The 14,906-nt window shown below is 29.0% G+C and overlaps 1 protein-coding gene across 3 annotated transcripts in view; it reads left to right on the top strand.

Annotated features, from left to right (window-relative positions):
• The window catches only part of Adck1 (aarF domain containing kinase 1), a 57,419-nt gene that overhangs the window by 27,278 nt on the left and 15,235 nt on the right, over nucleotides 1–14,906 (top strand). For all 3 annotated transcript variants that reach the window (XM_035375056.2, XM_085818311.1, XM_085818312.1), the window contains exons 6-8: nucleotides 1,143–1,301; nucleotides 5,672–5,938; nucleotides 8,598–8,795. In XM_035375056.2, coding sequence (XP_035230947.1) covers nucleotides 1,143–1,301; nucleotides 5,672–5,938; nucleotides 8,598–8,795 — 624 coding nt within the window. The remainder of the gene's footprint in view (nucleotides 1–1,142; nucleotides 1,302–5,671; nucleotides 5,939–8,597; nucleotides 8,796–14,906) is intronic.

Here is a 14,906-nt window from a genome sequence, read left to right as displayed (position 1 = left end):
AATCAGTCTTATGCAGTTGTTTCAGATCTTTTACAGATAGTATATGATTTTGCACAATCATATTAACTCTTTGTCACATCTTAAACATTCTTCATTTTCATGCAGCCCACCAGCGGCCAAGCGGCAAAGTCGCTGAACACTGGTAGTTCGGTCCGAGGTTCAAATCCCGCAAACAGGCTGGCTGCATGGGTGTTTTTGTGGTTTTCCCCATGTGTAATGTGTATACGAGCCAGTTTCCCTTAGAAAGTCCTCCACGAAGGCATCCCTCCCCTTAGGCAGATAGCACTCGAGGCTTTGCCGTAATTAAATAACCTAACGCAACCTTCGTTTTTATGAGTATCTGTGAACTAAAACTATTGAGCAGTTAATAATATTTTGAGATGCATAAAAATATACATTATAGGTTTGCTATTTATATTTGAATAATTCTTGTCCATTTAATGGTTACTAAATAATGTCTAAATATTGCATAAAATCAAGAACTTTAGAAAATCCTTATGTGTTAGCGTTCACATACTCTTTTTTTTTTTATTATTTTATTTTTTATTCCCTTTTTATTTCTATTTTATTTATTATAAATATTTATTTATTATTTATGTTTATAATAAATAAATAAATATTTTTTATTATTTCCTATATTGTTCATCTGGGTTTTAGTTTCTTCTGACTGAATGGGCTATGCAAAAGTAAACCAGTTTCCCTAAAAATTCTTTTAGGTGCATCTCCCCTTTAGGTTAATAACCCTCAAAAGCTTTTTCATTTTTAACGTTTTATGAACAGCTTATGTCTACTAAGTTACAATACACAGATTAAATTAACTTTCAAACTTGAAAAACCTTCTTTCCATGATTTATGCATATGTTATTCCCGTTTCATAAAATTAAAATTTTTAATTTATATGTCTGTTAATTTACCTTATTATTAACGTGAACATCTATTGTGCTGAAAATGTTGTTGCAAATTGACTTGTCAACAAATTACTAAAAATTTTGTTTCACATTTACGTCTTTGGATTCAATAGTTAGTTTGTTTTCTACATCAAAAAACCTTTTGAGGTAGAAAACAAAATAACTTATTTACAGGTACTCTTTTGTTTTCAAAATTAATTTCTGAATTCATTTTAATTTTTCATTTAACTTTAGCTCCTTGTCAATATTGTAGCCTGGCTGTTTCCTGAATTCACGTTTATGTGGCTTGCTGAAGAAACAAAAAGAAACTTGCCATTAGAATTGGATTTTATTCATGAGGGTCACAATGCAGAGAGAGTTGGTAAAATGTTTTCATCTCTTACTTGGCTCAAGGTAAAATTATGAAGTAAATTATAAAAATTGAAATATAAAAAATCTTTTATTTTCGCTGATCTGGTGTAATAAACATTTTTGTGATATCAGAAAAAAAATTGGGTAATTGCGTATTATCCGACTGACCATGAAAGTTGGCTCCCATCAAACAATAAAAATGGACAGAGATCCTGCCAAAATTTTGCCAATTATTCCTGCAGAATTCTGAAAAAACTGACATCTGCTTATTTAATTAAACAAGCAGTATTTGATCTGCTTCATTTATGCTAGGCTTTCCAACCATTTCTTCAGAATTCTGAAGGAACTGACACCTCCTTATTTCATAAACTCCATGAATACTCAACCTGCTTCAATTTTGCTAGGCTTTCGACAATTTCTGTTTTTTTTTTTTTTTTTTTTTTTTTTTTTTTTTTTAAAGCTTTCTAGTTTTACCAAAAGCTCTTTTAGAACACTTTGAGTACAAATTTTCTTGAAAATTTCTTCTAATCTCTTACCGTTTTGCCTCCTCATAATCAGCTGACCGTATCGTGCCTCTTAATACATATTTTTCCAAAGGCAAGGTCACATAACTTTAATCCAGTGTTTGCTGTTCTCTTGAATAAAGGTCTCAAACTTTAATCATTTCTTTCAAAATGCAAGGCCAAAAGTATAACAATAAAAGTTAATATTTATATCCTTACTCATAAAAACAAAAGTGGACTTATTGAGAATGAATCAAGGTTTCATCAAAAGAAAGCACAGATGTTTTGAATGTGCTGTTACGTTATGTTTATCATAATTGACACTAAAGTATACTGCTTCACAATAGCTTCATAGTTCATGAGATTATACATAAGTACCAAAATTTACATGTATGTTCAGCAAATAAAATTGGTAACATTGATTTGTGATTTTGCATTCAGCTTTAATTATTAATTCAATAGCCTTTTACTTTATTGAGTTTTTAGACAGTATTTTAATTATCAAAGTAAATATAATAGCTTCATGCTAAATTTATATAAATGGTTCAATGAAAAAAGGTCTTTCAAGCATGAAAACATCTGTTTTATCCAACAGAATTCAAATGTTGTGTTACCTTCTTTTTTCTGTACTGTTTGGTTAAATTATTCTTTATGAATACTTAGTAATTTAATAGTTAGCTTAGTATGTTAAGCAATATGTTTATGTACTATGTTAAGCAGTTTTTATTATACATGCATGCCTGTATTTTCGTAATGTATGACATGTTTTATTATTAATATATATAATTTTTTGATTTTATTGTTTTCAAAAATTCTCTGCTATTGTCCATGTTAATTAATACTGATAAAACTGAGAGGAAATATATGTAAAATAGAAAGTATTAAACAGTAAATTTTATAACTTTTATAAAATGAATAGCAACTCCATATCTGCAGTCTTAAATTCTGCATAATATATCTTAAAACTATACTTGCTAAAATACCCCAAAAAAGCTGTGTACTTTTATGTGAAATTTTAACATATATTTAGTTTTATTGTTTTCAAAAACATACAGCATGTTGTTATATTTTATTTGAATTCTAATACATAATACATTATGTCAAATATTATTATTTTTATTTTTAAATATTTCTTTAATTGTAATTTTGGGGGAAGGGAAAATTTAAAAGTAAATTAAATTAGTGTTTTAAAATATGTATTATTACACTTTACTGTAAAAAAAATGATTCAGATTCAATTAAATGAATATAATAAATATATATATATGTGTGTGTGTATGTATATTACATATTCATTTAGTATATTAAATGCATAATCATAAGTGTGCAATATTAAGGAGTACCCAGAAATAATCTAAATGCAAAAAAGTAAAAATTAATATTTTTTTATTTACTGAAATTTTAGTCTCCTTCCCAGTAATCACTGTGTAAATGAATGCACTTGTTCCAACAGTTCTGCCTCTGCAGCTGTGCCATTGCTAAAGGAAGACATCCAAAGCATATAGCATTTTTCTATGACTTCCTCCATAGTACCCCTCCCCACCCCCACCCAAAAAAGAGGACATTTAAGCTCCTTTTTCATATACAGAAACAAAGAAATATTGTACTGAGCAAGATCAGACCATAGGCATGTAAGAGTTATCAAAAAAAAAAAAAAAAAAATGTTGGACTCAGTAAGTGTGTATGTTGACAGTATTGTTCGAATTCAAAAACCAGTCACCACTCTCCCACTCAGAGCAGTTTTAATTGCACACTTATGCCTAATCATCCCGATATCTCAAAATAAAAATACTAATTCATCTTCTATCCAGGCAGAATAAATAAATACCTTCAAACATGATTTAACTTCTGTTGCTCTTTTTTTCTTTTTAATCTTGGTGACTCTATTTTTCCATTGGCTTAATTGTTGTTTTATTTCTGGGTCATAAACATAGCACTAACTCCTACTCCCTGTTATAACTTTAGAAAGTGTCCATCATTTCAGTGTTGATTCTTGTATTCATGACACTCAATAATGCATTAATTTTCTGATCTGTGAACAATTGAGGCCCTAATGTTACAGCTGTGTATTTTTTGTTCAAATCTTTTGTTAAAATTCATTGGCAAGTATTCCAAGATGTATAAATCAATTCAGAAATCTCCTTCAGTAGATTAGTAATGTTATTTGTAAATTGCATTGTGAAATGTTTCAAGGCCAATAAAATTTTAAAGGGGGTCAATGGTGATCAAGAAATAAATTGGAGGTTGATAGCTAAATATGCATGGGCAGTTGATCAGCATAACCAAGATCCCATTAATTACAAATAATAATAATAAAATAGACATTTAATTGTTTATTCATTTAAAGCTATATCATGTAATAAAGAAAAAATTATGTAAAATAACTGTAAGGGGGAAGTGCACAAAATTATTTAACCCTTTGTTGCATACAAATAATCTAGAGAAGTTAAACGAAAATGTTTGTATTTTTTCTACCTAAAATAACCTTAATAATAATTTAAAAAATTAATTTTATTTAAATTTCGTTTTAAATAATTGCTACGGTTTTTTCATTACAGTGGACAGCATGCATATACATACATGCATACAAATCTCTTCCCAACAATTTACGGTCATTGCATTTGAAATCATTTCATACTTTGCTTGCAGTGATCATTACCATCTTCTAATAAGTAAATCTACAAATGACATGTACATACAGATCCCTCAAAATACCTTCATTCGTCAATTGTGATTGAATTCATTTTGCTACGATTTTGTAACCTGTACCTATTGGATTCAAATGTCAAATGTTCTAGAAATTCCTTGCCAAACATAAACATATCCAGTGGTGTTTTGGCTTGATAAGCTGTACATTTGGGTTTCAATTCACTCTACCCACTACACAATTTTCTCAAACTGACATTTAAAATAAAATGTCTAAAATTACTAATTATGAATAAAAGATGGCAGTATAAGAAAATGTAAGCAATATATTATATAATGTTTACTATGAGAAATTGTACTAACTTGGAAACAGAAGTAACAGCCATTTTCCAAATAGCAATGCTTTATTTAGTGATGCTATACAGCCATCTATGATCGACAGTTGAAAGTTCTAATAATATAGAATGAATAAACACAGGAATGGAATTTGTTAAGGCATTTACAGAAGAATAAACAAATTTAAATTTTTTTCTACTAGAGTGGACATGATGCAACAAAGTCTTAATATATTTTTAAATCAATATAATTTTTTAATATATAAAACTTTTATGCAAGTGCACTAAAAAATTAAAATGCAGGAACACAAGAAAACACAAGCAAAATAATATGAAGAATGCAGTACCAGAATGGAAAACAAGAAACAGTTTGAATATTTTTTAACGTGGAGATTTAAAAGTTAAATTAAGCAATTTTATGGCAAATATTTAAAAAATTGCAAGAATACATTAAATGCCATCATTAAATCAATTAAAATCAAACTTGTATGCAATTCAAATCTATGATTTTGTTTCTGAAAAATTGTTTCTATTTGTAAAATTAAAAAAGTATATAATAATGAAAAAAGTAGTTAAGCATAAATCTAATAAAACATTTTCTCAAAACATTTGTTCATATTCTTAATCTGGTTGGTATTTTAAAGCTATTAATCTTCAATTTTATATCATGGTTATATTGTATACCATCTCTGTTGTGAAAATATAAAGGTATCAATGAAGAAAACCATTTCTTTAAAATAAAAGGTCGATGCAGGAAATAATTGGAAATTCCTGATTAAATCAACAAGCCAACCTACAATTTGTTCTTACATTATATGTTTTACTATTTTTTTCTCTTATTAAGTTTAAATTTTTTTTTTCAGATATCAAGGGAAAAAATTTCTTTAATAGGTAATAAAAAACTGTGTGTATGTATTTGAAATTCTAGGTACCTCGCATTTATTGGGATCTATCCACATCACGTGTACTTACAATGGAATATTGTAGTGGTGGCCAGGTGGATGATAATGATTACATTAGAAGGAATAATATATCTGCAGCAGAAGTATCCAAGAAACTTGGAGAATTATACAGCCAGATGATTTTTGTGCAAGGCTATGTGCATTGTGATCCTCATCCTGGTAATATTCTTGTGCAAAAAGATGAAGCTTCTAATGAAGTGAAAGTAGTTCTGCTAGATCATGGGCTCTATACAGTTATGTACTTTATAATTTATTTCTTTTTACATTTATAGTGAAAATTGATTACTATGTAAATATACAAGTTAATAGAAACGGGGAAGCATTATGATCACTAGTTCACAAAGTAGTGCAATTAATTGTAATATTCATTTTATAAAAATATTAACGTGAAACTGCAAAGTGTTTTGAGCAGATTAAACAAATAAACTAATTATTTCTCATTTTATAAGATTTTAAAACTTTTTGGAAATTAAGCAAATTATGACATATTTTTTTAATTCTATCTAATATTCTAAGACATGTTACTCATTGACTAAGATAGTTTGAAATATACTCAGGAAGCTTTGAACTATTCTTGTTATGCTTTATGTGATACATATCTTATATGCTGTTTGAAAGGTATCTGAAAATACTTTGTTGTTTAAATGTGTAAATATTTCTTTTTTTAATGAACATCTCCCTGCACTGAGCTAGTTTAGTTTTAGAAATCTCTTTATTTTACACATTTGGAATGATAATTAACTATCATCTTTATGAATGTCATACACCTACATCATACACATATCTGTTTTCTATGTGTAATCTGTAAATGCCTGTTAGAATGGGAAAGTGTGTCAGTTTAACTTTTTCGCCCACAAATGAGATTATTTTTCTGTCAGAAATATTAAGAATAGATTTACCTCTAGGAACATCCAGTAGGAATGATTGCATTAGTAATTCACCTAGTAGTTTATTCTAAAAGTAAGCATTTTGTATCACAGCTGGCACTTTACTATGAACTGTAGCCACCGTAAAATTCATTGAAACACGTGATACAATGGAGTTATCATTGAATATAATTTTCATGTCCCTCATATGTGTTATTTTGCATCACTTGGGTTTTCTCAATTAGATGTCAATGAGAATAGCCATGATAAGACACAGATATTGCAAGTATTAATTTGATAAAGAAGTAATGCAGGTTTGAGGGAAATAATTAAATGCATAAATTTAATTAAGTATATATCTGCCCATCTTTCAAGTAACTTTTCAATCATTTTTTTAAGAAGTCTTAATTTTGCTATAAGGGGGAATACTGTGAATCGAAATATTCATTTTTTGCATTTTAGACACATGAGAGTTTTTGTCAACAAACATAAGAAAATACTTCAATAACTTAAAAAGAAAATCAAAGAAAAATGCAGTGTGTAATTGATTGTTAACTTAATTAAAAAAATTATATCAGGTGTGTTGATTAATATAGGTCATTTGATGATTAAAAAACATTTCAATTTTGCTCATTGATCGAATGACATCAGATGTGTAGATTAATGTTTTCATTCTTTTCTAATAGTTTAAAATAAATCACACCTTCCCTATGTCACTGTAACAAGAAAATATTATTTGGACATTGTTTTTAAGCAAGGTTGGGCTTCTCTTTTGGGCTCAGCTATTGTCTTTTTTGAGTAACGTAAGCATAAAGAATCTTCTTTTTAACACCAGCACTAAAAACTTTTCTATTAATTTTAAGTGTTTTTTTAACTGGTCGCCTTAAAGCCCCTCAAGTATTTTTTGACTAGTAATATGTAAAATTGACTAAATTAACATCTTAGGGTCATTATTTTCTATATGTTTTTGGTATGGTCATGCATAGACTTTAAAATTAAAATCAGCCATTTTAGAAGAATTATTAATATTCATTCATATAAGCCAAAAAAAAAAAAAACTTCCATTTCGCCTGTGTAACATTTTCATGCAGGCAAAACCTATAAAGCATAATAGGAAGAATATAATTATAAGTAAATTAAATGAAATAATTAATTCATTAGAGTTGGAATAGAAAGAATATACTATCTAGATTATAATATTTTATAAAAATTTTGATTACAAAATCATTTTAGCCTTTTTTGTCTATACTTGAATTTTGGCAAGTCAAACTGTTGCATTACTTTCACCATGATCTCACTAGGTTAGAAATATTTTTGATGGACCCTCCATAATAAGATTGCTTAGAGTTTTAATTCCCGTTGCTTGACAAATAATATTGATGACTGAATTTTTAAATGACATGAGTAAAGTCTAAACATCAACAAGCCTTTTCTTTATTGTGCAGTTCAGCATACATTTTAATAGGCTAAACTCCAGCTCTTATCAAGTTTCAAAAGGTACTGCTGAAAGTCACCAGTATGCACTAAATCTAATAGTGCATCAAAGTGCACTAAATTGAATTTAGTGCATCTCATTGCCAAGAATCATCAATTTTAATAAAGCTATTAACATGTTTTTAATGTACACATACAGGAACTTAAAATGAAAATATGCTTATAAAACTGTGAAATGAAGATTTGTAGCTCATAACAGTTCAAAACTATATACAATATTTTATGAGGACATATTTCTCTGCAAGCAAAATATATATAAAGTGGAGTAGTAACAGTAGATTCTCAGCAATAATTTGTGTAAGGTTATTATGATTATCCCATTTTCAGTGTTGAGGTTGAGAAAATTTTTATTGCAAAATTTATGTATCATAGTAATTTAAATATTTTTGCCCGTGTATCATGTATATAAATATTAATGAAAATTAAATGTACTAAAAATATGCAGAACTTGTCAGCAATTTTCCTTTAAATTTGTGCTACCAAAGTGTATTAGAATATATTCTAATTATTATTGTTTTAATTTTTCAAACAGAATTTGACAGATCAATTCAGGATAGATTACTGTAATATGTGGTTAGCTTTGATGAAAGCTGATGTGAAAGGAGTTGAACACTATGGGCATAAACTTGGTGTTGGAGAATTATATGCTCTTCTTGCTTGTATGATTACAGCTCGTTCATGGACAGCTGTAACTAAGGGGATTGAAAAACATAAACCTACAACTGAAGAGGTATGCACAGTTTAGTCTTCCATGTTTTTGTTTTTCACATTTATGAAATAAAACAGATTATTTTGTTTTGTAGGAAATGTTGCTTCTTATTGGAACATACTTATTTTGATTTGTAAGTTTATTTGTAAAAGTAGTTACATATTAATAATTCTTAGCATTCAAATATCTATTATATTTCATGCAAGGTTAAAATGGATATTTCTATTTGAAAAATTGATTCTTAATTTAAAAAAGGACTGGTTTACTACATGAATAATAAATATATGTACAGTGAAATACAAAACAAGGAAACATGAATTAATGTGGCTAAAATAATCATCTAAAAAATTAACTTCCAAAGAAAATTAAAATTTATGAACAGTCAAATACATGCTATGTTGCAAAAATCTTTGCAAATATATAACAGAAGAAAATGTTGAGGGTAAAATTGTGTGTGTGTACATATATATATATAATTACAAAACAATTCTTTTGAAAACAAAATATAAACATGTTTAATATTTTCATGCATTAAGCTGCAGAAAAGTTATTATTAAAGACATAAATTAAGAAATTTAGAAGTAATATTTCACAAAAACCAGAAATTGAAATTCATAATTAATAAATTTCAACTAATCATATAAATGCAACAAAGAATTTAATATATATATATAATATGAAAGACAACTACTAACTTTAATTTAGCAATAGTCCTTTTAATTGATCATTTTAATTTGGCTACATCCCCTTTCTTGAGTCTAAAGTGTATCATCTGGAAAACTAATCAACATTATGTCACCTTATATTAATAAGCAATGCAGTAAGCACTTATCTAATTGCAGTTTAAAATTTAAATAAAGAAGCCAACTCTATAAATAGAAATGCTGCTGAAATGCACATTACATTTGCCTACTTTCCCTTCACTATGCTAAGATGGGCTGTTGCATCACCTTGTTCTTAATGTTGTCCATTGTCTGGAAAAATGTGATATGCTACGAAAAATTGTAGCATGCTGTTGCACACATAATGATGTGTAAAAGGGATTATGTGTCTTCGGAATTAGTTATCAAGAAATAAAATTGTGTCTTGTTATCTATGCCAACATCTTAAAGTTTCTTCTTCATAATTATGTCATTTTATTTATCTATGCCAGGGGTGGCCAACTTTTTTGTATATAAGATCTAGTTTTTATCTTAAAAGTGTGTCATGATCGACTTGTTGTCATAGTTGTAGTCTAAGGGGGGAGAAGGGTGTAAAATACATACAATGTTTATACACTGTGTATCAGTATAAGGTGCATTCCAGCGAAGTATGAATAGATAAGTAAAATATATTTTCAAAACATTTTTTTAGTTTTTTAAATGATTTATTAAGTTTTTGATAGGCTCATGAAGAAAATAATTTCCAGACCCAACTTTTAATAGCAGCATTCCGTACATGTGGTACTAAAAAATTCGATTTTCTAACACTTTTTCAAGATAGATTTTTACTAACTGAAAATGCAATTTAATTTTTTTATCTACTGCCTATCTATTTTTTTTTATCTACTGCTATTGTATAAGTGGTTGTACTATTTGTTTGTTAATATAAAAAAGTTGTTATAAAAATGCACAGTATGGCTGATAATTTGATTTCAATATATCACTTTTGCATTTTTTGGGCCAAGAGAATTTATCATGGAAGAATAACATGGCTTACCTTCTGCTAATCTATCAATAGCTCACTGAGCATACCTTATACTGAAATATAGATATAAGGTTTTTCTACCTATGTAAAAAATAACAACAATAATTATTTAAAGACCCCAAAAACTCATGTCAAAGAAAAAAAAAAGAACATGGATAATTAATAGCAATATTTATTAATTCAAAATAGCTACAGATAAAGACAGATTTAGTATTTACTTGTAGCCTTAACGTCAATGGGAAGACTGAGTTTGCATCTTCCTAACTAAGGAATCATAATTAGGTCTATATCTGATAAAGATAGTGAGTCTTCAGTATAAGAATCATTCAGGACAGAACGTTGTTTAGTTTTTGTTAGTTTCAAGTATGGAAATGACGATTCGCATAGGTATGTAGATTTGAAACAAGAATAGACATATTTGCTACATTTGGTGATACTGGGATATTTTTCTCGGTTGACATATTTCCAAAATTCTTTTTCAAATTTTCGTGTTTGTAAGATTACGTCAGTTTGTAAAATTAGAATTTTATTTTCTAATGTCTTTTGATCAATACAAAATATGTCTGAAATTTTTTGGCCAATGCGTTTCACACTTAAATCTTTTTTAAAAGAAAAAGATATGAATTCCACAATTTCTTTAATTTTTTCAAAATCCTGGAGTCTTATCTCAAAATCTTGAATTACTTTTTGGATTTCCGCAACGTATTTGTCAATCTTATAATTAATATTTTTATGTTTTTGTAGTTTATCCACTATATTTGGAAAATGATTCAGATTATTTTGTTGCAGATCTTCTATTAGCAAAATAATTTTTTGTTATTCGTCTATGCAGCTGATCATATCAATTACTGTTTTATTTTTACCTTGTAATTCTAAATTTAAATGATTTAATATTGAAGTAAAATCGGTAAAAAATGCTAAGTTACTAAGCCAAGTTTCATCATTTAAATTTTCACAGTTTCCATCTTGTTCGTGAAGAAAATCTATAATTTCAGGCTAGAAATCACTGCAAAAATTTACCTCTGCTTAGCTACCTGACATTGGTCTGTAGTAATAATTCAGCTTGGCCTTCATCGAGCTGCAGCTGGAAGGAATGTTGTTTGAGGGAACTTCCTCGAATTGAATTAACAATTTTAAATGCTATGTCTATGTCCATTATCTGTTTTGTGTTTAGTCTCTTGCTAGCTAACACTTTCTGGTGAAGTTTGCAGTGATAGCTTATAAAGGCAGGAAACTCATCTTTTTTACATTAGGGCTATAAATCCATTTATGCTACCTATCATTGCAGCTGCGCTATCCGTTGTTATTGAGACTAATTTAAAAAGTGGTACTTTCAAATTATTGAGCAAGTTTTTAAAGGCTTAAATATGTCTACACCTCTAGTCCTTTCCTTCAAAAAAATCACACCCAGCAATTCTTCTTTAGATATAAAATCCTTGAAAACCATATGAACAAAAACAAGCAATTGTGCCGTATCACTTACCTCTGTTGACTCATCACACTGAAAGGAAAAATAAGAACATCTATTAATATCAGTATATAACTGCTCTTTTACATTCCCACTCATCCTTTTAATTCATCGCATCACTGTGTTTCATGACAATTGTAGATTTTGAGTTGCAGCAACAATTTCACTCTTGTTCTTAAAATCATTAAAAAGTGAATCTGACATTCCAAAAAAATTTCCTTCCCAAATTCACTGCCAGAAAATGGCTTACATTTATTTGCTAAGAGATAGCTGACTGAATGATGCAGTAGTTACTGCTTGTGACTTCAACCTTGGCTTTTTAAAAACGCTTTGTTGATTTGTTAATTGAGTTTTAAGATCCCTAACTTTATATTTTCTCAGTTCAGAATTTAGGGTTAATCAGTTTGATACTTGTTATGTAAAAAACATCTAAAAAAATAATAAAAGCTAAAAAAATGTCTCTGCAGGTTACCCTTTTTAGCAATAGCTACTGAGGTAAGGCATATTTAACAACAACATTTATCATTCAACATTTAAAAAACTAATCGAGTTCTCCTTCTTCATTGAAGTGATAAATTTTCAATTTCTTCGGTTTACTACTCATGTTCATGGGTGTATGAGAATGCAAAGAAATACAACAATTTAAAGAATAAATATTGAATTAAATATTTTTCTAAAAAATTAAAAACTCATGAACTGTGGCTATTATCGCTCTTACATTGAGAGAAATGATAACAGTAGTGCATACTATGATCGGACACAGCAATGCAAGTGTATTAAAAGCTAACAGAGATATATTAAAATTTACAAGAACTATGTTAAAGTTATAATATATTTATTACGGTTTAAATACTGAAATCACAGGGTGATGCACTGGCTTGCTTGCTTTTTAACTTTGCTTTCCAAAAAATCATAAAAGACTCCAACATTAATACTCGTGGAATTATCTTTAACAAGTCTTTTCAGATTTTTGCGTTTGTTGACAATAAAGACATAGTCGCACGCACTCCCGAGTCACTTAGAGAGGCTTTTATATTTCTAGAGGCTGCAGCCAGCAAAATGCATCTAGCTGTCAACCAAAATAAAACTAAATACATGCCATGTGGTAATAACAGAAAAAACAATGAAATTAGGAATTACAAATTTGAAACTGTGAGCAAATTTAAATATTTAGGATCCGAAGTTAATACTCTCAATGATTTAATACCTGAGGTCTGTAGTAGAGTCACAGATGCTAACCGATGTGTTTTCAGTCTAAAAAATACTTGAAGTTGTAAGTTCATTAGCATAAAAACAAAGATTTTAATTTACAAAAGCTTAATCAGACCCATTCTTACATACTCTGCTGAGACCTGGGCGACGACAGAAAAAGCTGAAAGTATTATTTCTGTCATTGAAAGAAGAATTTTGAGAAGTATTTTTAGTGGCATAAAATGTAACAATATCTGGAGAAGAAGAACTAACTCTGAACATTATAAATCCTTTAAAGAAATAGATATAGTAAAATATATAAGGATTCAGAGAATTAAATGGGCAGGACACCTATGCAGAATGGATGAAAATCGAGTAACTAAAAAGATCTTCTCGGCCAGACCATTCGGCACCCGAAAAAGAGGGAGACCTAAACTTAGGGGGCTTGACTGTTTGGAAACAGACTTAAGAATTTTAAAAATAACCAAGTGGATGCCCATGGCCAGGGATAGAAGAGCTTGGAATTCGATTCTGAGGAAGGCAAGGGCCCATCCTGGGCTGTCTGGCCATTGAAGAAGAAGAAATACTGAAATCTTAATTTAAATAGAATTACTGTTATTCCTAATATAGTTGTAGAATTACTGTTATTCCTAATATAGTTGTAATACTTTCCCTTATTTTTCTCTCAGTGTAATAACCGCAGTTTAGAGATCTGTTGCCGAGAATGCTCACTTATCAAGTAAATAGATATGTAAGAAAAGCAATTTCAATTAAAGCAAAGAAAAGGTACTTACATTTTAAACAGAAGAAAAATTGAAACCCAAAGTGGTCTGTGAGGATAAATAATATTGATTAATAATAATACTGTTAATACAAAAGAAAAGAAGCTACTGAATGACACTACCAAATATTCAAGCTAATTGACTATGTTCTTTGATGAGTCAAGCCCTAATATTTGCATTCATACGCAATGCATGAATGCAATTGTTAGGGTTGTTTTGGTGACAAGTGTAAAACATAAGTCAAATGTATTGTGCTAGATGGGCGGAGAGCACAGTGTCAGACTGTCAGAATTCTAAGAATTTATGACCTCGGCAAATTCCCAGAATGCATTAAATAATCGCTAAAATGTTTTGTCTTCTACAATCGCTTCAAAGTATATGGAATTCCACTCCAGTCATTGGGAGTGATCGTCGATTCACCAAAATTAGCTTCGTGATCGACCTTGTTGGCCACCCCTGATCTATGCTATCTTCTAATCCTCAAAACATCTACACAGAGTTATCTCTCACACACACAAACAAGTACATAATATATATATATATATATATATATACAAACTTGCACATATATACATATACAGTACAAAGTTGGAAATCCGGACTTGTCGGGACTTCGGTGATTCCGGATTTGGGATTTTTCCGGATATTAGATGATCAATTTATATCTGGTAAGATAGCATTATACAATTAAAAATATGAAATTGTAATTTATGAAATAAAGAGCAATTATTATCTAAAGGGTATCAAGATTTACAAAATAAAAAGCTTAATATCTATTTGTTTACTTTATTAAACATTTCTTTCAATGTAAGTTGTTTAAGTTGCTTACAAAGTTTCTGTAATTGCTGTGTCGAGAATACGAAAAATTTGCATAATAAAAAACTTCTCATCCCTTAATTTTGCCACTTGGTGCTTGAAAAGAAATTTATGTTGAATTATTCCTCGTCAACATTTCTTAGAGCATTTAAAAATCTATAATCATCCCCAAGTGCTAAAAGTATAAAA

This window comes from Stegodyphus dumicola, chromosome 6 (assembly GCF_044657685.1).
Source record: "Stegodyphus dumicola isolate Sdum_Otavi_A_Nest chromosome 6, ASM4465768v1".
NCBI lineage: Eukaryota > Metazoa > Arthropoda > Arachnida > Araneae > Eresidae > Stegodyphus > Stegodyphus dumicola.
The sequence above is the reverse complement of the archived record's forward strand: the minus strand, read 5'-3'. Positions and strand labels throughout refer to the sequence as shown.